The sequence below is a fragment of the Bombina bombina genome, chromosome 1 (genome assembly GCF_027579735.1).
Source record: "Bombina bombina isolate aBomBom1 chromosome 1, aBomBom1.pri, whole genome shotgun sequence".
Lineage (NCBI taxonomy): Eukaryota > Metazoa > Chordata > Amphibia > Anura > Bombinatoridae > Bombina > Bombina bombina.
This window is the reverse complement of record NC_069499.1, coordinates 1400493623-1400520773: the sequence shown is the minus strand read 5'-3', so window position 1 is coordinate 1400520773 and position 27151 is coordinate 1400493623. Positions and strand designations below refer to the sequence as shown.

The following is a 27151-nucleotide window of genomic DNA, read 5'->3' as shown; positions in this document are numbered from 1 at the left end:
TATACAAACAATACTCAGAGGTGATCCTTTTAAACTGGTTGGCTTGGCGCCAATACATTCTACACTTGAGCGCCACCTGCTGCACAGAATACATTACTCTTTAAACATCCAAAATTTATACAATTTGCAACAAGACACTTTTTGTTAAAGAAACATTATTTAAACATCTTTACAGCAAGGAAGTAGTATCTCTACAATATCTAAAGCAGTTACAACAAACCCTGTTACCAGCACTACATATCTATACATTATTGTAAATAAAATTTAATTAGACCTTAATCTTTACCAAAAAACTGACCAATCGAAATCCCTATTCATGCCATAAGGTACCAGTGATCCCAATTTATGAATCCAATGCATTTCTTTTTGTTTTAATATTTTCTCACGGTCACCACCCATTCTCTGCGGGCCTACATGATCAATAACGTGCCACCTGAGCTGGCTGATACTGTGGCCTTTCTCCAAAAAATGATTGTAGACAGGTGCTTCCCTGTTCCCACATCTAATATTGGAGCGGTGCTGGCTAAGCCTATCTTTCACTTTTCTTACCGTCTCTCCAATATAGATGAGGGAACACGGACATTTAATTAAGTAAATTGCATGTGTAGTGTCGCAAGTAAAAAAATTCCTAATAGTATACCGTTTACCACTTCTAGGGTGGACAAATTCTTTGCCCCTTATTACTGAATTGCAACTAATACATCCTAAACAAGGATAACATCCTACATTCTTCTTTGTCAAGTGACTCTGCTGTAGCTGCTTAGCTGGTCCTATATCAGACTTTACAAAGTAGTCCCTCAAATTCTTTACCCTTGTATAGGCCATAATAAGTCTCTCTTTGAATTCAATAATATTATTATTGCACCTCTGCAATATAGGCCAATGTTTATTAATAATTTTGGATATTTGTCTACCATGGGCACTGAACTGTGATGTAAAGATCATTCTCTTACTCTTATCTTTATCATCTTTATTAGTGGTGAGGTTATTACTACATTTATCTAATACATTTTGGGGGTAACCTCTATTACGGAATTTTTCCTGCATTTCATTAATTCTTTTATTAAGATTATCTGATTCTGACACAATACGATGAACTCTCATCAATTGACTCTTGGGTAAGGATTCTACCAAATGGCGTGGATGGAAACTATGAAATTCTAACAATGTGTTCCTGTCAGTTTCCTTTGAATATAAATCAAATTCCAATGTAAGACCTTTCTTATACACTCTAGTGTCCAAAAACATGATACTCTCTTCACTGAAATTCAATGTGAATTCCAAATTCCTTACAGAAGAATTTAGGTCAGTACCAAACTGAACCAGGGAGTCCACGGGGCCCCACCATACACCAAATATATCGTCTATGAAGCGCCACCAGGCTCCTACATAGTCTTTAAACAATTTATTTTCATAAACTATATTCTCTTCAATAATACTCATAAATAAATTGGCGTATGATGGGGCCACGTTGGACCCCATGGCAGTTCCTCTTATCTGTATGAACCAATCATCCTGAAACATAAAGTAATTCCAGTGCAGAATCAAGCCTAATAGTTCTTCTATAAAAGCATTTTGTTGAGGAGTATACCCCCCATTTACATGCAAAATTTTCTTAATCACCCCCAAAACCTAGCCTGTTTGGTGGTCCCTGAGAAGTGCAGCTTTAAAACATGACCTGTTCATAACCCAAGATAACTGGATTTAAACACCCTTGCATTAATGCATATAAATAAATCACTCTTATTGTTACTATGCCCTTGTATGTAGATTGCCTTGGAAGCCGCAAAAGCCCTAGATGACAAAAATTGCTGGGAGAAATTGGGAGAGGTTGCCTTGCTGCAGGGGAACCATCAAATTGTGGAAATGTGCTACCAACGAACAAAGAACTTTGATAAACTCTCCTTCCTGTATCTCATCACCGGGAACCTGGAAAAGCTGCGCAAAATGATGAAGATTGGTGAGTAGAATCATATTAGTCAATAGCACTTTTTATATTACCCTCCTTTTATTTACCCTGACTGCAAACAAAGATGCAAGGAAGATTTGCCTCCAGTAGTGGAGACTTTTAGTGTGTCACTAGTGTGACTATAGCCTCTCAGTGATTTAACACTCTTTAGATGCCTATATGTACAATATTTGACAGATAATGTTGCATTTACATCTTCTTTTTTTATTTTTGTATTCCTGTGATACAGCTGAGATCCGTAAGGATATGAGTGGACAATACCAGAATGCCTTGTACCTAGGGGACGTAGATGAGAGAGTGCGCATTCTGAAGAACTGTGGGCAAAGTAAATCTACATTTTGTTACTTGCTAGTGTTTTTATTTTTTGGGGTTTACACATTTAGTCTCCTTATCTGACTTAGATTTTTCTGTCTCCCTTATTCCAGTTACCTCATTCACTCATGCCATCACATATTCTTATCATCTTAGGTTGACCTATTTTTCATGTTATCCCGTCACTAAACTGTTGGGTTGTTTCTCCCACACTCTCGGTCAATCCTTTTTTCTTTTTTTTTTCCTTAATACAAATGTTTCTCTTCCATTCCTCACATTTCATTTACATTTATTTTTGTCTTTTTCTGTCTCTTTGTTTAATTTGCACAATCAAATTGCTTCTGCAGAGTCTTTGGCATATCTCACTGCTGCCACTCATGGGGTGAACGAAGAAGAAGAATCTTTGAAAGAGACGTTTGACCCAGAAAAGGAAATAGTAAGCATGTTGACATGGTTTTTAAACAAAATGGCTGTGTTCTCCCCAGGACCTATTTAATGGGCACAGTTCCCTGCTGATTTTACTGACCACCTGGTTATAATTAAAGTCAATGTTAAGTTTAAATGTGCTTATATTATTTTTTCACTATTTATTACACAACTATTATAAAACAAATTTGTTAGGTTGTGCAATTTATTTGTGCTTTGTATATCTTAAAGGCATAGGAAAGTCAAAATTAAACTTGTATGATTCAGATACAGCATGTATTTTTAAGACACTTATAAATTCACTTCTATTTTCAAATGTGCTTCGTTCTTTTGGTATCCCTTGTTGAAAAAAAGAATATGCACATATCCTACACTAGTGGGAACTAGTTGCTGATTGGTGCCTGCACACATTTGTCTCTTGTGAATGGCTTACTAGATTTGTTCATCTAACTGCCAGTAGTGCATTTCTGATCCTTCAAAAGATAACAAGTTAATGGGGCAAATTTGATTATAGAAGTAAATTGGACAGTTGTTTAAAATGGTATGTTCTATCCAAATCATGAAATAAAATTTCGGGGTTTCCTGTCCCTATAAGTATCATTTTACAAATAACAAAGTGTTACAATATTGCAAAGTATTAACTACCCCTACCTAGCTACTTAATAATGCCACCTATGTGGCAACATTTTCCGTGCAATGCGCTGAATGCTGATTGCCATTAGTATAGGCTCATTAATGACACAATATTTTTTTATTTCTTTGTAGATTCCCGAAGTTGATCCTGATGCAAAACTGCTTCAGCCCCCTCCTCCCATCATGCCACTGGACACCAACTGGCCATTGTTGACCATGTCTAAAGGCTTCTTTGAAGGAACCATTACAAGCAAAGGTGAGCATTTAATGAAAAAAAATGTTTGGTTTATTTAATAGCAAATAGAAAGAAATGCTTTCAAGTATTACAAAAAAGAAAAACACCAAAGCTTACGCATGACTGTCTAGTATTTTTCATTCCTTATTCTTTGTCATGCTAGTTTTTATTATTTTATGTGTTCATTGTATTACTGTTGTATAGTTCTAAAACATACAAGCTCATTCAACATTTATTTTACTATCCTATATTTAGAAATTGTCTGCCCTATTATAAATTGATTTCACAAATTAGAGAAAACCGTGTCCATCAGACCAAAATAACAGTGCTGTCTGTCCTACTTGTTCCTTATGTTGGGTGTGAGGTATAGTAACTTTTATTCAAAGTTCTCAGCAATATAAAAACGCCGATGAGCTTACAATCATTTGCTAATGCAGAACTCAAAAGATGACTGTGACATGTGTCCATGGGTCCTTAAATGGACAGTATACACCAATTTTCATATTACTGCATGTAATAGACACTACTATAAAGAATAATATGCACAGATACTGATATAAAAATTCAGTATGAAACAGTTTAAAAACTTAGAAGCTTCCAGTTTAGCTCTGTTTAATAGGTTACTGGAACACCCACTGCAAGTGGGAAATAGCAGATCCCCCCCCCCCTTCCTTTGCATATGAAAAGACCCTTTACACAAAGCAAGCTGGAGTAGGTATATGTAGGTATTCTCCTAAAACTTGGGGCTGGGTTAGGAGTCTGAAAATCAGAGAGCACTGTTATTTAAAAATAAGCAAATCTATCCTTTTTTTTTTTTTTTTAAAAAAAAAAAAAAAAAACCTCTATGGGCTATATAAATGGATCATCTACAAAACATTTATGCAAAGAAAAATCTAGTGTATAATGTCCCTTTAAGGATTAGCAGTTATAAATAGAATTATTTTTATAATTAATTTAAAAAGCAGTTTTGTGGATAGGACCCAGATTGTAAGATCACATGTGAGTTAGTGTGTTATGTGGCTATATGCAATCTCATCAATAAAATGAAGCTGAAGGAATGTGTGATGTGTAAGCAATTCAGATGAAATAGCATCCGTGGGTTATATAGTAACGTTGATAGATGAGCAGACACATATACAGAATGCTGAATGTGGTTTTCGGAATATGGAGACTGATCTTGGATGTTTCTGATATTTGATAAAGCGTTATTGCGTATGAAATCTTTTCTGACTAATTTGGCTTTTAAATAACAGCTATTGGGTTTGAATACATATTTTAGATGTGTTGGATATGAGTAATACATTTAGAAACATGACTTTTTGGTTTGTAGTGTTGAGGTAAAAGTGGTTAAACTAGATATTAGTTGAAAAAGTTTGTAGACAAATGCAGGAGAATTACATGAAATGTGTATTGTAGGGACTTCATTGAAATGGACGCCTTCAGTTATTTTGCATCTTCGCATAACCGGTTTTAGAGAGTAAAAACGTAGAACATAAGTGAGTGAGGGGGATGTTCAGTGATTGGTGATTTTAAAACGTAAATGTGGCCTTTGGGAGTGGCTGTAAGGACAATGGCATTATCATTTATCATGTTGAAATCTCCCAAAATACAAGGAGTGTAGCCCAGTGTGTTGTTTACTTTTAAGTCACAAGTAATCGACCACCCATTTTATCACATAGGTAAAGCTGGAGCATTGGCAGCAGATATTGATATGGACACTGTGGGTGGTGAAGATTGGGGCGAAGATGCAGAGCTACAGCTTGATGAAGGTGAGTTCTACCTGTTTATCTTTCACAGGATCATTCATGAGAGCATGAACGTTTGAATGTTAAATATTTGTTTTCTTTTGGTAGATGGTTTTGTGGATGCTGGAGAAGCCTTTGGCGATGAGGCACCTGGGAAAGCATCTGAAGAAGGTGGTGGATGGGATGTGGAAGAGGATTTGGAACTTCCTCCTGAGCTGGTGAGAAGCTGTGACCTGTTAAACCAAATATATGTAAAAATGTTTACTTTACAATTAGTGGCAATTTAAAAACTAAAATGTTTTTTTTTTCCTTTTATTGTAAATAAGAGAGAGTTTTTGTTAAAACAATTATTACGCATTACATTCTGTGAATACGCACAAAAAAGAAGGTATTCCTCATAATGCACCAAAAAAACTCTTGCCTTTTCCATCAGAATGCATTTTCTGATAATGTACCAAACAAGGTCTTGCTTTTTTTTTTCTTTAATCCGCATGCATCATGTATACAGTCTAAGGAGATTATGCACAGCATCTAAATGAGGTTGCATTTTAGATTGTGTTTCTGCCTCTCTTAGTTCCCTAGTTTCATTCTTACAGACCACCAAGGCTACACAGTATCATAGAGCACTCAAGTTAGTCTGTACACAGTTATTATTTAGCTTTTTGAAGAAACTGAAGATTTTTATTTACCTGCCAAGATGTAGCAATGTGGCTATTTAATGGTCTGTGACAGTAAAGCTAATTATCATTTATTAGTAAATGACAAACATATTTATTAGTTGTTAAATATACCTAAATCTATTTGTATTTTGTTAAAGGAACCCTCTTATTGAAAATACATATTTCTTTTGCATGATGTACCGAGTCCACAGATTCATCCTTACTTGTGGCATATTATCCTTCCTAACAGGAAGTGGCAAAGAGAGCACCACAGCAGAGCTGTCTATATAGCTCCCCCCTTAACTCCAGTCATTCTCTTTGCCGGCTCTAAGCAGGAAGGGTAAAGTGAAAGAGGTGTTAAGCTGTTAGTTAAATTTTAACTACAATCAAGAGTTTGCTATTTTTAAATGGTACCGGTGTTGTACTATTTACTCTCAGGCAGGACATAGATGAAGATTTCTGCCTGGAGGATTATGATCTTAGCATTTGTAACTGAGGTCCACTGCTGTTCCCACAGAAGCTGAGGAGTACAGGAAAACTTCAGTGTGAGGAACGGTTTCTTGCTATGCAGCAATGAGGTATGTTCAGTCATATTTTCTGCAGAGACTGTGTTAACTCAGAAAGGCTGACAGTATCCCCATTAGGGGAAGGGTAAGCAGTAATCCTAGTATGAAAGAGGCTTTACTAGCTTGCATGAAGGGCTAAGTTTTTTGGGCACTCAGTTTGTTTATTAGAAAGTGGAGACAAACGTTTGTGTGTTCTGGGAGTAACGTTTTTATGTTTATGGAAACGTTTGCTTGAGGGGTCATTTGGCTTATTTAGGGTTGTTATAACCCACATGGTTTTCAAACATAGTTTGCTAGATTTGTGTAGGCCCCAGCAACATCGAGTGAGGCGGGCGGGGCCTATTTTCGCGCCTCAGTTGCGCATTTAGTAATTCAGACAAGCAGCAAGCAACTTCTCCTGATGTCCTGATAGTCTTCTGAGGGCCTATTCGAAGCTTTAACCCCAGATTATCGTTCCTAAGAGCAGGTAGGGCCACAACAGAGCTGTGGCAAGGTGCTAATAGGGGTTTTAACCGTTTTTTTTAGACCAATTTCAATCCGGTTTTGTCATTTGTGGGTTTATTGTTTATTTACTTGTGGTGCAATCCTTCTAAGGCTTAGTGGGTACACTGTTAAAATTTCAGAAAATTTGAAGCAATTTTAACCTGTTTTGCAGTTTGTGTATGCCTTTTTTTCTCTTAAAGGCACAGTACCGTTTTTGCAAATTGTGTTTTTTTTCATTAAATAAAGTGTTTTCCAAGCTTGCTTGCTTGCTTTATTACTAGTCTGTTAATCATGTTTGACACTGAGGAAACTCATTGCTCAATTTGTTTAGAAGCCATTGTGGAACCCCCTCTTAGAATGTGTCCCACTTGTACTGATATATCTCTAAATTGCAAACAGCATATTTTGGCATTTAGCTACTCTGGATAATTGTGACCCTATTGTAGTTCCAGAGAAATTGTGTAAAATGGACAAATATTTAGAGGTTCCTGTTTACACTGATGTTTTTCCGGTCCCTAAGAAGATTTCGGACATTGTTACTAAGGAGTGGGATAGACCAGGTATTCCGTTCGCTCCCCCTCCTGTTTTTAAGAAAATGTTCCCTATTTCTGACACCATAAAGGACTCATGGCAGACGGTCCCTAAGGTGGAGGGAGCTATTTCTACTCTGGCTAAGCGTACAACTATACCTATTGAAGACAGTTGTGCTTTCATTGATCCTATGGATAAAAAATTAGAGGGTCTCCTAAAGAAAACTTTTGTTCATCAAGGTTTTCTTCTTCAACCTATAGCATGCATTGTTCCTGTAACCACTGCAGCTGCCTTTTGGTTTGAGGCTCTGGAAGAGGCTCTTCAGATGGAGTCCCCACTAGATGATATTTTGGACAGAATTAAGGCTCTTAAGTTGGCTAATTCTTTTATTACAGACGCCGCTTTTCATCTTGCTAAGTTAGCGGCAAAGAATTCACATTTTGCCATTTTAGTGCGTAGAGCGTTATGGCTTAAGTCCTGGTCAGCTGATGTGTCATCTAAATCTAAGCTTTTGTCCATCCCTTTCAAAGGTAAGACCTTATTCGGGCCTGCACTGAAAGAGATCATTTCAGACATTACTGGAGGGAAGGGTCATACCCTCCCTCAGGATAAGTCAAATAAGACAAGGACCAAACAAAATAATTTTCGTTCCTTTCGAAACTTCAAGAGTGGTCCCACTTCCTCTGCTGCAAAGCAAGAGGGGAACTTTGCTCAATCCAAGCCAATCTGGAGACCTAATCAGGCTTGGAACAAGGGTAAACAGGCCAAAAAGCCTGCTGCTGCCACTAAGTCAGCATGAAGGGGTAGCCCCCGATCCGGGACCGGATCTAGTAGGGGGCAGACTCTCTCTCTTTGCTCAGGCCTGGGCAAGAGACGTTCAGGATTCCTGGGCAGTAGAAATTGTAACCCAGGGATACCTTCTAGATTTCAAGGACTCCCCTCCAAGGGGGAGGTTCCATCTTTCTCAATTGTCTGTAAACCCGACAAAAAGAGAGGCGTTCTTACGCTGTGTAGAAGACCTTTTTACCATGGGAGTGATCTGCCCAGTTCCGGAGTGATCTGCCCAGTTCCAAAAGCAGAACAAGGGCAGGGGTTCTACTCCAATCTGTTTATTGTTCCCAAAAAGGAGGGAACATTCAGACCAATTCTGGATCTCAAGATCCTAAACCAGTTCCTAAGAGTTCCATCTTTTAAGATGGAGACCATTCGGACTATCTTACCATTGATCCAGGAGGGTCAATATATGACCACCGTGGATTTAAAGGATGCGTATCTACACATTCCTATCCACAAAGATCATCACCAGTTCCTCAGGTTCGCCTTTCTGGACAAGCATTATCAGTTTTTGGCTCTTCCTTTCGGGTTGGCCACGGCGCCACAAATCTTCACAAAGGTGCTAGGGTCCCTTCTGGCGGCTCTAAGGCCACGGGGCATAGCAGTGGCGCCTTATCTAGACGACATTCTGATTCAAGCGTCGACCTTCCAACTAGCTAAGTCTCACACGGACTTAGTGTTGGCCTTTCTAAGATCTCACGGGTGGAAGGTGAACGTAAAAAAGAGTTCTCTTTCCCCCCTGACAAGAGTTTCATTTCTAGGGTCTCTGATAGACTCAATGGACATGAAAATATTTCTGACGGAGGTCAGGAAATCAAAGATTTTGTCCACCTGCCGAGCTCTTCACTCCATTCCTCGGCCATCAGTGGCTCAGTGTATGGGGTTAATCGGTCTAATAGTAGCGGGAATGGACATAGTTCCGTTTGCTCGCTTGCATCTCAGACCACTGCAACTATGCATGCTCAATCAGTGGAATGGGGATTATGTGGATTTATCTCCTCAGATAAATCTGGATCAAGAGACCTGAGACTCTCTTCTTTGGTGGTTGTCACAGGATCATCTGTCCCAGGGAATTAGTTTCCGCAGGCCAGAATGGGTTATAGTGACGACAGACGCCAGCCTTCTGGGCTGGGGTGCCGTCTGGAATTCCCTAAAGGCTTAGGGTTTGTGGACTCGGGAGGAGGCTCTCCTACCGATAAATATTCTGGAATTAAGAGCAATATTCAATGCTCTCCAGGCATGGCCTCAGCTGGCTTCGGCCAGATTCATCAGGTTTCAGTCGGACAACATCACGACTGTGGCTTATATCAATCATCAGGGCGGAACAAGGAGTTCCTTAGCGATGATAGAGGTCTCAAGGATAAGCCGATGGGCAGAGGCTCACTCTTGCCATCTGTCAGCGATCTATATCCCAGGTGTAGAGAACTGGGAGGCAGACTTTCTAAGTCGTCAGACTTTTCATCCGGGGGAGTGGGAACTCCATCCGGAGGTGTTTGCTCAACTGGTTCGGCTATGGGGCACACCAGAATTGGATCTGATGGTGTCTCGTCAGAACGCCAAACTTCCTTGTTACGGCTCCAGGTCAAGGGATCCTCAGGCTGTACTGATAGATGCTCTAGCAGTACCCTGGTCATTCAAACTGGCTTATGTGTTACCACCTTTTCCTCTCCTTCCACGTCTGATTGCCAGAATCAAACAGGAGAGAGCATCAGTGATTTTGATAGCGCCTGCATGGCCACGCAGGACTTGGTATGCAGACCCGGTGGACATGTCGTCTCTTCCACCATGGTCTCTGCCGCTGAGACAGGACCTTCTGATTCAAGGTCCATTCAAGCATCCAAATCTAATTGCTCTGCAACTGACTGCTTGGAGATTGAACGCTTGATTCTATCAAAGCGGGGTTTCTCTGAGTCAATCATAAATACCTTGATTCAGGCTCGAAAGCCTGTTACCATGAAAATCTATCGTAAGATATGGCGTAAATATCTTTTTTGGTGCGAATCCAAAGGCTTCTGGAGTAAAATTAGGATTCCTAGGATTGTCTTTTCTCCAAGAGGGATTGGAGAAAGGATTGTCAGCTAGTTCTCTAAAAGGACAGATATCTGCTCTGTCTATTTTGTTGCACAAGCGTCTGGCAGATGTTCCAGACGTTCTGGCTTTTTGTCAGGCTTTAGCTAGAATTAAGCCAGTGTTTAAATCTGTTGCTCCGCCATGGAGTCTAAATTTAGTTCTTAGAGTTCTTCAGGGGGTTCCGTTTGAACCCATGCATTCCATAGATATTAAGCTTTTATCTTGGAAAGTTTTGTTCCTACCTAAGGTTGTTACTAACAGGAATATCAATCAGAAAATTGTTGTTCCTTCTCTGTGTCCTAATCCTTTTTGTAAGAAGGAACGTCTGTTGCACAACCTGGACGTGGTTCGTGCTTTGAAATTTTATTTGCAGGCAACCAAAGATTTTCGTCAAACATCTTCTTTGTTTGTTGTCTATTCTGGACAGCGTAAGGGTCAAAAGGCTACGGCGACTTCTCTTTCTTTTTGGCTGAAAAGCATCATCCGTTTGGCTTATGAGACTGCGGGACAGCAGCCTCCTGAAAGGATTGCAGCTCTTTCTACTAGAGCGGTAGCTTCCACATGGGCTTTTAAAAATGATGCTTCTGTTGAACAGATTTGTACGGCTGCGACTTGGTCTTTGCTCCATACTTTTTCAAAATTTTACAAATTTGATACTTTTGCTTCTTCGGAGGCTATTTTTGGGAGAAAGGTTTTGCAAGCAGTGGTGCTTTCCGTTTAGTTTCCTGTCTTGTCCCTCCCTTCATTCGTGTCCTAAAGCTTTGGTATTGGTATCCCACAAGTAAGGATGAATCCGTGGACTCTGTACATCATGCAAAAGAAAACAGAATTTATGCTTACCTGATAAATTTCTTTCTTTTGCGATGTACCGAGTCCACAGCCCGCCCTGTCTATTCAAGACAGATGGTATTTTTTATTAAAAACTTCAGTCACCTCTGCACCTTATAGTTTCTCCTTTTTCTTCCTTGGCCTTCTGTCGAATGACTGGGGGGTGGAGTTAAGGGGGTAGCTATATAGACAGCTCTACTGTGGTGCTCTCTTTGCCACTTCCTGTTAGGAAGGATAATATCCCACAAGTAAGGATGAATCCGTGGACTCGGTACATTGTAAAAGAAAGAAATTTATCAGGTAAGCATAAATGTTGTTTTTTCCTATAGATAAATGACTTGTGTGTGTGGGGGTTTTTTTTTTCAGTTTTTTTTTTTTTAAAAAAAAACATAATTTATGTAAGAACTTACCTGATAAATTCATTTATTTCATATTGGCAAGAGTCCATGAGCTAGTGACGTATGGGATATACAATCCTACCAGGAGGGGCAAGTTTCCCAAACCTCAAAATGCCTATAAATACACCCCTCACCACACCCACAATTCAGTTTAACGAATAGCCAAGTAGTGGGGTGATAAAGAAAGGAGTAAAAAGCATCAACAAAGGAGTTTGGAAATAATTGTGCTTTATACAAAAAATCATAACCACCATAAAAAGGGTGGGCCTCATGGACTCTTGCCAATATGAAAGAAATGAATTTATCAGGTAAGTTCTTGCATAAATTATGTTTTCTTTCATGTAATTGGCAAGAGTCCATGAGCTAGTGACGTATGGGATAGCAATACCCAAGATGTGAAAATCCACGCAAGAGTCACTAGAGAGGGAGGGATAAAATAAAAACAGCCATTTTCCGATGAAAAAAATTAATCCACAACCCAAAATATAAGTTTATTCTCATAAATGAAAAACTTAAAACATAAGCAGAAGAATCAAACTGAAACAGCTGCCTGAAGATCTTTTCTACCAAAAACTGCTTCTGAAGAAGCAAATACATCAAAACGGTAGAATTTAGTAAATGTATGCAAAGAAGACCAAGTTGCTGCTTTGCAAATCTGATGAACTGAAGCTTCATTCTTAAAGCCCATGGAGACTGATCTAGTAGAATGAACTGTAATTCTCTGAGACAGGGCTTAACCGGACTCCAAATAAGCTTGATGAATCAAAAGCTTTAACCACGAAGCCAAGGAAACAGCAGACGCCTTCTGACCTTTCCTAGAACCAGAAAAGATAACAAATAGACTAGAAGTCTTCCTGAAATCTTTAGTAGCTTCAACATAATATTTCACAGCTCTCGCCACATCCAAAGAATCTAAGGATCTCTCCAAAGAATTATTAGGATTAGGACACAAGGAAGGGACAACAATTTCTCAATTAATGTTGTTAGAATTCACAACCTTAGGTAAGAATTTAAATGAAGTCTGCAAAACCACCTTATGCTGATGAAAAATCAGAAAAGGAGATTCACAAGAAAGAGCAGATAATTCAGAAACTCTTCTAGCAGAAGAGATGGCCAAAAGGAACAACACTTTCCAAGAAAGTAGTTTAATGTCCAAAGAATGCATAGGCTCAAAAGGAGGAGCCTGTAAATCCTTCAAAACCAATTTAAGACTCCAAGGAGGAGAGATTGATTTAATGACAGGCTTGATACGAACCAAAGCCTGTACAAAACAGTGAATATCAGGAAGTTTAGCAATCTTTTTGTGAAATAAAACAGAGCAGAGATTTGTCCCTTCAATGAATTTGCAGACAAACCCTTATCCAAACCATCCTGAAGAAACTGTAAAATTCTAGGAATTCTGAAAGAATGCCTAGAGAATTTATGAGAACACCATGAAATATAAATCTTCTAAACTCGATAATAAATCTTTCTAGAAACAGATTTACAAGCCTGTAACATAGTATAAATCACTGACTCAGAAAAATGACTAAGCACTAGGCGTTCAATTTCCATACTTTTTAAATTTAATGATTTGAGATCCTGATGGAAAAACGGACCTTGAGACAGACGGTCCGGTCTTAATGGAAGTGGCCAATGTTGGCAACTGGACAGCCGAACAAGATCCGTATACCAAAACCTGTGAGGCCATGCTGGAGCCACCAGCAACACAAACGATTGCTCCATGATGATTTTGGAGATCACTCTTGGAAGAAGAACTAGAGGCAGGAAAATTATAAGCAGGTTGATAAAACCAAGGAAGTGTCAACGCATCCACTGCTTCCACCTGAGTATCCCTGGACCTGGAGAGGTACCTGGGAAGTTTCTTGATTAGATGAGAAGCCATCAGATCTATTTCTAGAAGACCCCACATCTGAAAAACCTGAGAAAACACATCTGGATGGAGGGACCACTCCCCCGAATGTAAAGTCTGACGGCTGAGATAATCCGCCTCCCAATTGTCTATACCTGGGATATGAACCGCAGAAATTAGACAGGAGCTGGATTCCGCCCAAGCAAGTATCCGAGATACTTCTTTCATAGCTTGGGGACTGTGAGTCCCACCCTGATCATTGACATATGCCACAGTTGTGTTATTGTCTGTCTGAAAACAAATGAACAGTTCTCTCTTCAACAGAGGCCAAATCTGAATACCCCTGAAAATCGCAAAAATATTCAAAATATTCCAAAATATTGATTGGTAATCTCGCCTCTTGAGATTTCCAAACCCCTTGTGCTGTCAGAGATCCCCAAACAGCTCCGCAACCTGAGAGACTCGCATCTGTTGTGATCACAGTCCAGGTTGGACGAACAAAAGAGGCCCCTTGAACTATACGATGGTGATCTAACCACTAAGTCAGAGATAATCGAACATTGGGATTTAAGGATATTTATTGTGATATCCTTGTATAATCCCTGCACCATTGGTTCAGCATACAAAGCTGAAGAGGTCTCATGTGCAAACGAGCTGCAGTCATGAGACCTAAAACTTACATGCACATAGCTACTGAAGGGAATGACTGAAGGTTCCGACAGGCTGCAACCAATTTTAAACGTCTCTTGTATGTTAGATTCAGTGTCCATGACTCTGTCTCTATCTGGAAACTTAAAAAGGTGACCCTTGTCTGTCTGAGGAATCAAAGAACTTTTTGGTAAATTGATCCTCCAACGATGTCTTCGAACAAACATTAGTTGATTTGGGTGAGATTCTGCATAACGTAAAGACTGAGCTAGTACCAAGATATCGTCCAAATAAGGAAACGCTGCAATACCCTGCTCTCTGATTTCAGAGAGTAGGGCACTGAGAACCTTTGCAAAGATTCTTGGAGCTGTCGCTAGGCCAAAAGGAAGAGTGACAAATTGGTAATGCTTGTCTAGAAAAGAGAATCTCAGAAACTGATAATGATCTAGATGAATCGAAATATGAAGATATGCATCCTGCAAGTCTACTGTGGACATATAATGTCCTTGCTGAACAAAAGGCAGAATAGTCCTTATAGTCACCATTTTGAAAGTTGGTACTCTTACATAAAGATTCAAAATTTTCAGATCCAGAGCTGGTCTGAATGCATTTTCTTTCTTTGGGACAATAAATAGATTTGAATAAAACCCCAGACCCTGTTCCTGAAACGCAACTGGCATGATTACCCCTAAAAACTCCAGGTCTGAAACACACTTCAGGAAAGCCTGAGCCTTTACTGGATTTGCAGGGATGCGTGAGAGAAAATATCTTCTCACAGGAGGTCTTACTCTTAATCCTATTTGGTACCCCTGAGAGACAATACTCAGAATCCATTGATTTTGGACAGAATTTATCCAAACTTGAAAAAATCTTAATCTGCCCCCTACCAGCTGAACTGGAATGAGGGCCGCACCTTCAAGCGGACTTGGGCGCTGGCTTTGGTTTCTTAAATGGCTTGGATTTATTCCAATTTGAAGAAGGTTTCCAATTGGAAACAGATTTCTTGGGGGAAGGATTAGGTTTCTGTTCCTTATTTTGTCGAAAGGACCGGAAACGGATAGAAGCTTTAGATTTCCCTTCCCCCCCAGTGACAGTTGAAATAATCGAATCCAACTGAGAAGCAAATAACTTATTACCTTGGAAAGAAAGAGAAAGCAATCTGGACATAGAAGTCATTTCAGCATTCCAATATTTAAGCCACAAAGCTCTTCTAGCTAAAATAGCTAAAGACATAGATTTAACATAAATTTTGATGATATCAAAAAAGGCATCACAAATAAAATGATTAGCATATTGAAGCAAGCAAACAATGCTAGACAAATCAGAATCCAATTCTTGTTGCGCTAAATTTTCCAACCAAAAAGTTGATGCAGCTGCAACATCAGCCAAAGAAATTGCAGGCCTGAGAGGATGACCCGAATATAAATAGGCTTTCCTTAGATAAGATTCAAGTTTCCTATCTAAAGAATCTTTAAAAAAAAAAAGTACTATCTTCCATAGGAATAGTAGTACGTTTAGCAAGAGTAGAGAGAGCCCCATCAACTTTGGTCCAGCTCACTGATCGCCACCAGCATAAATCCAGAGGGTCCTTGAGAGAGCCTGTTGGTTAGTACAGGAGACAGAGCTCCTCCAGGTGCAATACCAGCATACTGGGACCTCTCAGCCGCCCAGTGGACTGTATCACCAAGAAGCAGGACAGTAGCAATCCCAAGCGAAATGCCTGAATGGCCAGCAAAAAGTGATAATGTATGGTGACAAGAACCATACAACAGCAAGTGTATATTTAAAAAACTTTATTTAAAAAAACGACGTGTTTCTCAGCCACCTACGGGCTGTTTCATCAGGCTATAAAACAACATTGCAACACACTTGCTATATAACAGGAAATGATAAAAGCACAATGATCTGATAGGTCAACCAATTAATACATTTCAAAACCTACACCTGTGTTTGTTAATTAGTAGTTAGTTGATATGGTAACCTCAGTATACAAACCTAACAGGTGATGTATAAACTAAAATACACATCAAATCATATATTAAGAACCCACAAAATATACAATATAATATAAAACAATTAAAATGATCAGTATTTAAGTATTTATCAAACTTGGTAAATAGTGCATCAAAAAACCACAATCAATCATATCAGCAGGGTCTTAAATATACTAAAAGAAGTTTCTTAATTCGCTCTTTTTAGGCAGTAGCACACTAAAGCTGACACTCGATTCAAGTACCAATGCAATAATAATGGTCGCTTAGCCCTAAAGATATAGCATAATTCTTATCAAGACAGTCTTATATTAGCATTTAAGCTTTAACATAGTATGAGAGGGACCTAAGCTTGTATATGTTCATTCCTATTATGATCATAAAAAAGGATACATTGTTTTCGATGGGGCCTATAAATTATAACTAAATTTTTGTTACCGTGACCGCATTAGGCCCCGCCCTCCTGCATAACTAAATGAGGTGTGTATCTTAGATCCAATCCCAGAGGGATAGTAAAAAAAGGCCCGAAACTACAGGATTCCCCAAACTCCACAAAGAGTGACAAAGCCCATGCATGTTCATTCCCATTGTGATTGTCCAAAAAGAAAAGAACACATTATCCGCAATAGGGCCCCCAGATTCTAAACCAAATGTTTGCGATCGTGATCGCCGATGAGACCCCGCCCTCTTACGTGACTTGGGTGGGTGTGTGTATTTACTCCAATCACCGGGGGAGTTAGACATGATAGACAAGCTAAGGCTGTATAATGTGGGTGGGTGGGTGTATTTACTCCAATCACCGGGAGAGTTAGACATGATAGACAAGCTAAGGCTGTATAATGTTCCAATCTCAGCAGAGATTAGTGAGCTGGACCACTGCCTAGTTCCAGTCTGCTACAATAGCACCCTATGGGTGCGCCCTGCTTGTGAGTATACTCCATTTTCTGCATTTGTTGATTATATGTTCTGGCAATACTAGGCCATGTTGTCGTACCTGTTCTTCTCTTTATCTGCAAAACTCCAATGTAACTGCTGGCAAAGGATACAAATTTTTAAACCTTGAAGAAGGAATAAAAGTAGTACCAGGCCTATTACATTCCTTATAAATCATTTCAGAAATAGCATTAGGAACTGGAAAAACCTCTGGAGTAACCACAGGAGGTTTATAAACAGAATTTAAACGTTTACTAGTCTTAATATCAAGATGACTAGTTTCCTCAATATCCAATGTAATCAACACTTCTTTTAACAAAGAACGAATATACTCCATTTTAAATAAGTAGATTTATCAGTGTCTATCTGAGGAAGGATCTTCTGAATAAGATAGATCCTCATCAGAGGAGGATAATTCAGTATGTTGTCGGTCATTTGAAATTTCATCAATTTTATGAGAAGTTTTAAAAGACCTTTTACATTTATTAGAAGGCGGGATGGCAGACAAAGCCTTCTGAATAGAATCGGCAAATTCTTTTAAATTCACAGGTATATCTTGTACATTAGATGTTGAAGGAACAGCAACAGGCAATGTACTATTACTGATGGACACATTATCTGCATGTAAAAGTTTATCATGACAACTATTACAAACCACAGCTGGAGATATAATCTCCACAAGTTTACAACAAATACACTTAGCTTTGGTAGAACTGTTATCAGACAGCAGGGTTCCAACAGTGATTTCTGAGACAGGATCAGATTGAGACATCTTGCAAAATGTAAGAGAAAAAACACTTGTATCGAAAATGGCCCAAAACTCAAATGAGTTTGACAAACCTGCCTTAATTCTTAGTATTGAGATTCGTGTTATTCCGGTTGAACAGTATGTGGGTACTGTTCAGTTTATTTCACATTTAGTATTGCTACAAAATCATTTCAGCACCATTTTTATTTTTCATATTGCATAGCTTCATCAAAAACATGTGCCTTTACCACAGCAGCATTTATTACCCCCTGCATCACCTCTCCACTGACCTCTACTTTGTTCTGCCATCCATATTTTCCCTCTACACACACACCTCACTTCTCCAGTGCATAACTCTGCAGTCTCTCACTCAGTTGCTTCCTGTTATGCTGTGCACCAAACTCCACTCCTCCCTCAACATATCTAAAACAGTGGACTTCCGTATACTATAGCTTTGCTCACTCCTCTGTTTATCATTGCTTTCTGGCAATCACGTAAGTCACCCAAGTACAATTTGCACAACTCAGTCACCCACAACATTTCTTTAAGTAAGCCTAAAGCTGCCAAATAGATACAATTATTCATCTAATTTTCCATTTTTATACTTTTTAGTGGTGATATTCTCAAACTGAACCTGTATGATTTCTGCACTTTCTAATGAACCTCATATCACACTCCAATTGCCAAACAGGTTTTTTTGGGCCCTATAGCACCAACAAGCATGATATTCCCTTGCCCTTGAACCTCTCTGAGTGTCATATCTCCACATAAAGACCCCCTGTCCTTATGGCCCCACATGAGACAGACTAGCGATTAGATTCCTGACCTTGTATTTCTTGTTATTCATATGCACTCAAGATACCTCAGATCAGACTCTATAGCTCTGCAGACCCACTGTCACATTCCCACATTATGCATCAAATCAATTACCCTGGCCCTGCACCACCTCTGAAAACCACATGACCCTGCACCCCTTTACTTTTTTTTAATGCAAAATCAAAATAAATCAGGATTTTTATTTATATATATATATATATATATATATATATATATATATATATATATATATATATATATGTGTGTGTGTATATGTATATATATATATATATATATATATATATATATATATATATATACATATGTTAGCACAGTCCACAGTCAGTGGATATAATGAATGATATAATGAAAGGGGGGCATGTTTTATCAGCTGCCCTTTTATTACATGTACTAAGGCAGTGTTTTTCAACCAGTGTGCCGTGAGAGATCCTCAGGTGTGCCGCGGCAGACTGACAACAGTGCGGGGGTGTCCCACTTTCAAATTTTTAAATATTGGGAGGTATGTGACAGGCTCATCAGGCATCATTTACAACCATGACATTGACATTCATTCACAGACAATCATTATGATTGTTTGTGAATGAATGTCAATACGTCATGTATAGTTTGTAGGAGGCATGGCATGACAGCACAGTACAGTGTGTGTGTATATACAGTATGTGTATATATATATGTGTGTGTGTGTGTGTGTGTATATATATATATCTCCTGTATTAGGCTACAATGTGTCATTTTGTAAAATTTTGGGATGGTGGTGTGCCGCAGGATTTTTTAATGTAAAAAAGTGTGCCACGGCAAAAAAAAGGTGGCAAATCACTGTACTAAGGTAATGTACTGGCAGAATCTCTGCATACAGTTTTGAACTGACAAATCTTGCCAAACAGACTCAAAATACCTTCATGGAAATTAATTTTAAAGGACAAATAAAGCTTTCACTCAATGTATTAAACTGAATTACAAAATAATATTTTTTTTTTTGACAATGGAGTCCCTTTAAAAAGATCACTATTGTTTTAATTGGATTGGTCAGTTACTGTGTATTTTATCACAGGTATGAGATACCGGGCACGCTATTAAAAATGAATACACAGCAGTTAAACGAATGTAAATGTTGCCAAGGTAAAGTTAAAACTGTTTAAATTGTTACAGAATTAGTGCAGAACACATGTTTGGGCTTAGCATATTCTTATTCCCACATAGGTTATATATTGTTTAAATCCTTCTAGAAGCAGATATAATTAAAAACAATTTTTGTTTTCCAGGACATCTCTTCTGGTCCATCTGGTGCAGGTGAAGAAGGATTTTTTGTGCCACCAACAAAGGGTAGCAGCCCGGCTCAGGTAACATCAGCTCTCACCTCTCTAATGTGTTTAGATTTGATAGGGATGTGCATTTGTGAACTTTGACTGATCCAACCGCTGAAGATGGCGGCCGCAAGCCACATTCAGCAGTTTTCAGATCTAGATTTATTCTTGTGGAAGTGCAACACACTAAGATCTGTAAAAATCTGCCTGAAGTTCACGCATGCACATCCCTAGTTTCTGATATCAAATTTGATCTGTCCATGGCACATACATACTGCAGATGCATACAGCTGTTTTTTTGTTATGTTAAAACTCCTGGTAATTTATATTAAAACTGAAATAAAAGAAACATTTCTACCAACATAAAATATACATCAGAACTTTCCTCTTTTCTTCACAGACTTGGTGCAATAACTCCCAGTTGCCTGTTGATCATATATTGGCTGGATCCTTTGAAACTGCAATGCGAGTAAGTGTATTCACACTTGCTCTACCATAACAGGACAAACATAACAGCAGTAACTAAATTTATTCCTTTTTTTCAGCTCCTTCATGACCAAGTGGGGGTTGTTAATTTTGCTCCATACAAGCAGCACTTTTTGCACACGTTCTCCCGTGGTCGCAGCACCTACCAGGCTCTTCCTGGTCTCCCTTCCATGCATGGCTATCCTCAGCGTAACTGGTAAGATTTTTCTGTATAATTCTACCTTAGTTTAAATTGATTGTAAACTTTAAAGTTATGGTAAACTTGTATTTGCTGGTGTCACGTATATAAAATTATTCTAAGAGGTAGGGGTACTTTCATTAATTATTATTTTTTTTAAAAGGCGCTTCATTCTAAAATATTTACCATTTAGAGATGGTAAACATCATGCCATTCCTCCGTCCGCATTTCATACTTTATTTAGCTGAGGGATGACGAATCCAACTTCATCCAATCAATGCATGCCCCACAAGCTGGTTGCCAAATGGGGCATGCAACGATTGGATGAAGCCGGATTTGATATCGCTCTGCTAAATAAGGAGATGCAGGCGGAGGAACTTTGCGATGTTTACCATCTCTAAATCTTAAATATTTTTGAAATGAAGCGTCTTTTTAAAAAAATTAATCAATGAAAGTGCCCCTGTTGTTTTTTTTTTTTATATATAGTAATTTTATATACTAGCCAGCAAATACTTAAAGTATACAATCGCGTTAATGCATAATTAAATCATCTCCAAAGGAACCTCCATTTGAACTCATACTTATAGATTCAATTTGTTTTGTACATTTAAAGGGACAGTCAATGCTTTATGGTTACAGAGCATCCACTCAGAAGTGCCTTTTTTCCTTTTACTCTTCAGGAAGGATGCAGGAATAAAGAATGGTCTGCCGGCAGTTGGCTTAAAGCTCAGTGACCTCATTCAACGTTTACAGCTATGCTATCAGCTCACCACATCTGGAAAATTTGAGGAGGCAGTGGAGAAGTTCCGCCTAATTCTGCTCAGCATTCCTCTTCTGGTTGTGGATAACAAACAGGAGGTTTCAGAGGTGAGGGAACTGCAGTGAAATATTTAGCAAAAAGTGTTTTAAATAAATGTGCTGTCTTTTTAGCAACATAGTCATATTAATTGCTGTTTTGGTTACTTTTTAAGTCCATATTAATCATATCTCACTTTAATAATGTTACCAGGCCCAGCAGCTTATTGCCATCTGTCGAGCATATATTGTGGGACTCTCCATGGAAATAGAACGTAAAAAGCTTCCCAAAGACACCCTGGAACAACAGAAGCGCGTGTGTGAGGTATCATCACTTGCTGAGGGATTATAATATGTACTAAAGCATAACGCTGTGCTTTATTTAAATCTTCCGACTTACAACTGCAGGTCATCTGTAAATAGAGAGATTTAAATTATTTATGAATTTTATTTTAAAAGGCCATTTTGGTCATGATTAAGGACATGTGAGGTCCAAAACATAGTTGTCTTTTATCTTCTTACAATATAAGAATATTTATTTTTCAAAAAACCTTTGCTGCTGCATTTATAGATATTTTGGATCTGTTGTGTGCTACTAGCACAGAAAACCTTCGCAGCTCTTAGTTCGGACATCTGTAGTCACATTCTGAATTTCATCTTTTTTTTCAGATGGCAGCTTATTTCACCCATTCCAATCTCCAGCCAGTGCACATGATCCTAGTGCTAAGAACAGCTGTCAATCTTTTCTTCAAACTTAAGAACTTTAAGACTGCTGCTAATTTTGCCCGTCGGCTCCTGGAGTTGGGACCCAAGCCTGAAGTGGCTCAACAGGTAAGGAACGCTAGGCAGACTTAGCATGAAAGAAACAAATCCAGAAATGCCCTTTTTTTTTCTCGGTTCAACTTTTAATCTGTATCCCTTTCCAGACTCGCAAGATTTTATCAGCCTGTGAGAAGAACCTTGTAGACAGCCACCAGCTTAATTATGACATGCACAACCCCTTCGACATATGTGCCGCTTCCTACAAACCTATCTATCGTGGGAAACCTGTAGAGAAATGCCCCCTCAGTGGTGCTTGTTATTGCCCTGAGTTCAAGGGGCAGATATGCAGAGTCACAACGGTACGCACTTAAATGTATTCTACTATGTAAGAGTTTGATTTGTTTTCACCAGAGTTACAAACCAGTTTGCTGATATTAAACACCAAATACATTTTATTAGCATGACAAGCTATAGCGGGACAAGCCTATTGGGAGGCACTCTCAGGCTTAATGGGAGTGCCGGTGATGTCACCACAAGTAGCTGGAGCTGGATGGGGGAAGGTTATTTAAACTCTATATTAGTAGCTACAAACCACAACATTCATAGAGAATTGTTTGTTCTTTCAAATGGTGGTGATCTTGGAGTAGTAATATGAAGCAGATTGTTTAAAAAAAAAAAAAAAAAAAGACACTTTGGGGATTTGTCTGAGGATGTTAAATTATATACACAATAAAAAAAAATCTAGTATGTCTACTCTAGAGACCCCTAATAAAGTTTATTTTCTAGTAGATCAGTCCCTCTCTTAAAAAGAAATATATATTAAATTGTCATATAGTCTGGTGATCACTGTGAACACCTTGCAAGAAAAAAAGTGCTTTTATTTCTGTACTGCACAGTGGGGCCTCTCTAATCTATATTATATCCCACAAAAGCCTGTATTGGACCCCTGGTTCACATAATTTTTTTTTTTTACAGTTTTTGCCGCAGCTATCTCACATGCCATGAATTATAAATATAATAATGGAATATTGTGAATCTGCTGGGGTAAAAACCCAATATATAATTTGTGTGGGGCACTCACTGAAATTTGACCTACAATAGGGTTTAAATGTAGGGAGCCAAAAAAGCTCAAAATTGGCTTGGCACTGGGGTGAAAAAAAAAGGCCTAGCAGCAAAAGGGTTAAAACACCAACTGAACTTGCAAACGTTCTCAGTACATTAACACACTGTTTTCCACAATTGTCTTTTAATGCCCAAACTCTTAAGATTACTTCTTACCTTATTTGGCTGAGCCAATTCGTAGCAGACATGTTTTGTCCTCTGTTGGAGCTAGTTCCTGAATAAAGAGCCAATACATCATAATTAAATATTTTACATTAATTTTATCCAATCAGTGCTGACTCCTAGGTAACTCGGTGGGAGTGAACACAATTATATATATTACACACATGGTCTAGCACTGTATAGCTGTAAAAAAAACTAACAATGTACTGAGATAAGAGGCGGCCTTCAAGGTCTTAGAATTTAGCATATGAGCTCACCTAGGTTTAGCTTTGAACAAACAATACCAGGAGAATAAAGCAAATTTGATGATAAAAGTAAATTGGAAAGTTGCTTAAAATTGCATGCCCTATCTGAATCATGAAAGTTTAATTTTGACTAGACTGTTTCTTTAATTCAGTTTATGCTCCACCATCTTGGGACCATTTATTTATGCATGCTTTTGTTCTTTTATAGGTGACAGAAATTGGCAAGGATGTGATTGGTCTGAGAATTAGCCCCTTGCAGTTCCGTTAGGACACCTGTTTCATCATCCTCACTTTTCCCTTGAACAGTTAAATGTAGAATGCATAACATGTGTTGCTTGCAACATGGTTAACCTTTCCTTATATATGTGATGTGCACTGGTAACATGATTAACTATGACGGTAATGAAAGAGCACTCTTCTGAACATGCACAGACGTGACTAATTATTTCCTGAAATAAAGCTGTACCATAACTAAAAGTGCATCTTTGTTATATGTAATCTTTCCATTACATACAATTTGGCTTTAAAATGGTAAAATGATTACAACATTAGACACGTGTAGTAAATAACCTGTTGTATTTCTTGTGAACATATTTAAAAAAAAATCAAAAAATATTTACATGCCATTCGTTGCAGTAGAAATTATTAGATTATTATTATTAGAAATGATTGGTTACATAGGTTGGATATTTTCTTTCTAATGACATGGTGAGTCCACAGATCATCTAATTACTATTGGGAAAATCACTCCTGCCCAGCAGGAGGCGGCAAAGAGCACCACAGCAAAGCTGTTAAATATCACCTCCCTTCCCTCCAACCCCAGTCATTATCTTTGCCTGCGTTAGAGCAAGGAAGTGGTAAAGTTTAGGTGTTGGAAAGACGATTCTTCAAGCAAGATTTTATTATTTTTAAGTAGTGCAAGATTGTGCTGCTTTGTCCTAGGGTGTAGACGTAGTCCATATCAGTCTCTTCAGTAGAGCAGTGGTGACTTTCAAGCAAAGGGGAACTTGTGGGGTATAATCATCACTGCGCCTCCCATATATTTAATGCTGCCCTAACTTCAAAAGCCTGAGTAAGATTATTCATTCTTTGCGGTTTTTTTTTCCAACAGGTCCATGTGAGGGAACATGCCTCTCAAACCTAGTGAGCTGCCTTGCTGCCGGGCAGATTTCTAAAGGTAAGTGCTAACTTTTTATTTCTTTTAAAAGACACGATGAGTCCATGGATTTCATCCTTACTTGTGGGATTACGCCTCCTGGTCAGCAGCTGTATATATAGCTCTTTCCTTCCCTCCCACTCCAGTCATTCTCTTTGTCTGTGTTAGTGTTAGGAAGAGGTAAAGTGAGGTGTTAGTTTAGATTCTTCAATCAAGATTTTATTTTAAATTGGTACCAGTGAGTGCTATTTTATTAAGGGTGTAGCCGTATTCCTTGTCAGCCTCTAGAGTATAGCTACAGGTGGCTTTAAAGCAATGGGAACTGGTGGGACTTAACTCTCACTGCGCCTCCCATACTGAGTACTGCCCTTTTTATGATGGTCTTAGCAGATATTATCTTAGGCCCTATCTGTGTCCACAGGGCTAGGAGAGGGAGAAGACCTCTGGATCCTGTGAGAACTATCATGCTGTCGAACAGCAGCGAGGTAAGTGCAGTCTTTATTTCTGGACAGTATAGATATCTCCGAATAGACTATGCACTTATATTTTTAATTGTGGGGGAGATGGGGTCTCTTTAAGGAAGGTCTTCCCTATTGAGCGGATAGTGGTGTCACATAATTCATGATAACCGACGCTGTTTTCTCAGTTATACCGGGACTGGGGGACTTGGACTCTTTCCAAAAAGTAAGAGAGCTCTCCTGTCAGTCACTGGATTTAGATATAGCCCCAGCGTCATTGCCCATAATGACCGGAGCTTTCATTCAAACAGGAAGGTTCCGGTACAGGACTTTACATTGTTTATGTTTTGTGTGCAAGTGATTAGATAATGTTAGCGGAGCAACGCAGTACTTATTTTGTACTTTCTATGTGGCCGTATGGTTTTGAGTACCACCCACGAAGGGCGGGGTTAACTTTGGCGCACTCTGACTAAGAGAAGCCGCGCAGTGTTTTCTTTTCTGGAGTTCCACCGCTCCAATGACCTGCATCCCATAGCAAGCTACTGAGACCGCATGGTTAGATAAGCAGGCGGTCTTTAGTATCAATGTCAGGATCGGGAGTCTTGCTAGCATGGTCGGTGTACTGTGGGGGCAGGTAGGCGCCTCAGCAGAGCTGTTGAGGTGAAGAGGTGTTATTTTTTCTATCTAAGATATTGCATAGAAACTGATTGTCAAATTTTTCAGTGCAGAAAAATTATAGACGTTTTACTTTTAAAGGCACAGTATCTGGTTACGTTTCAGAACAAACGATTATATTAATGTTTGCACACTTATATTTTTCTTGGGCCATAAATTATATTTACATCATTTAAAAGAGCCAAGAGCAATTTTTTTTCTTGCTGTTTGTTATCATGGATTCAGAAGATATCCAGAATGTTACGTGTTCCATGTGTTTGAATGCCAATGTGGAACCTCCTGTTACTTTTTGTCCCTCGTGTGTTGAGAGGGCCTTACACTATAGAGAACAAATTGTATTTGATAAAAGGTTGCCCAAAACTGATGCTTCTCAGGAATCTACAGATGAGATGCAGAGTATGCCGCAGCTTTCTCCCCAAGCGTCACAGCCCTTAACACCCGCTCAAGCGGTGCCAAGTACTTCAGTTTCTACTGCGGTCACGTTAAAGGACATAGCTGCAGTTATGTCATCTACACTTTCTGATGCGTTTTCTGCCTTTCCCATATTTCAAGGCAAGCGCAAAAGGAAGGAAAACCATGTGGTCAATGCAGCTTCTGATATGCTGGCGATCTCAGAGGTACCCTCCCAGGGCTCTGAATTGGATGGTATTGAGGTCCTATCTGAAGGTGAACTTTCTGATTCAGGAAGTGCCTTACCACTGACAGATTCAGAAGTGGTTTCTTTCAGGTTCAAACTTGAACACCTCCGTTTATTATTGAGGGAGGTTTTGGTGACTCTGGGCGACTGTGATTCAATAGTGGTTCCTCCAGAGAAATTGAGTAAACTGGACAGATACCTATAAGTCCCTTCTTTTCTGATGTTTTTCCAGTTCCCAAGAGAACTTCAGAGATTATTGCCAAGGAATGGGAGAGACCAGGTATTCTCTTCTTTCCTTCTCCCGTTTTTAAGAAAATATACCCTATAGCTGACACTATTAGGGACTCTTGGCAGACGGTCCCTAAGGTGGAGGGTGCTATTTCTACTTTGGCTAAACGAACTACTATTCCTATTGAGGATATTTGCGCTTTCAAAGACCCTATGGATAAGAAATTGGAGGGTCTCCTTAAGAA

General features: G+C 38.9%; 1 protein-coding gene across 2 annotated transcripts in view; it reads left to right on the top strand.

Annotated features, from left to right (window-relative positions):
* Positions 1-24229, top strand: part of COPA (COPI coat complex subunit alpha) — an 82318-nt gene extending 58089 nt beyond the window's left edge. For both annotated transcript variants that reach the window (XM_053705137.1, XM_053705132.1), the window contains 14 exons: positions 1771-1960; positions 2199-2294; positions 2629-2717; positions 3473-3596; positions 5255-5344; positions 5429-5538; positions 19961-20038; positions 20403-20471; positions 20548-20684; positions 21347-21533; positions 21676-21786; positions 22131-22292; positions 22388-22582; positions 23961-24229. In XM_053705137.1, coding sequence (XP_053561112.1) covers positions 1771-1960; positions 2199-2294; positions 2629-2717; positions 3473-3596; positions 5255-5344; positions 5429-5538; positions 19961-20038; positions 20403-20471; positions 20548-20684; positions 21347-21533; positions 21676-21786; positions 22131-22292; positions 22388-22582; positions 23961-24020 — 1698 coding nt within the window. In that variant the 3' untranslated portion in view covers positions 24021-24229. The remainder of the gene's footprint in view (positions 1-1770; positions 1961-2198; positions 2295-2628; positions 2718-3472; positions 3597-5254; positions 5345-5428; positions 5539-19960; positions 20039-20402; positions 20472-20547; positions 20685-21346; positions 21534-21675; positions 21787-22130; positions 22293-22387; positions 22583-23960) is intronic.
* The last annotated feature ends 2922 nt before the right edge of the window (positions 24230-27151 follow it).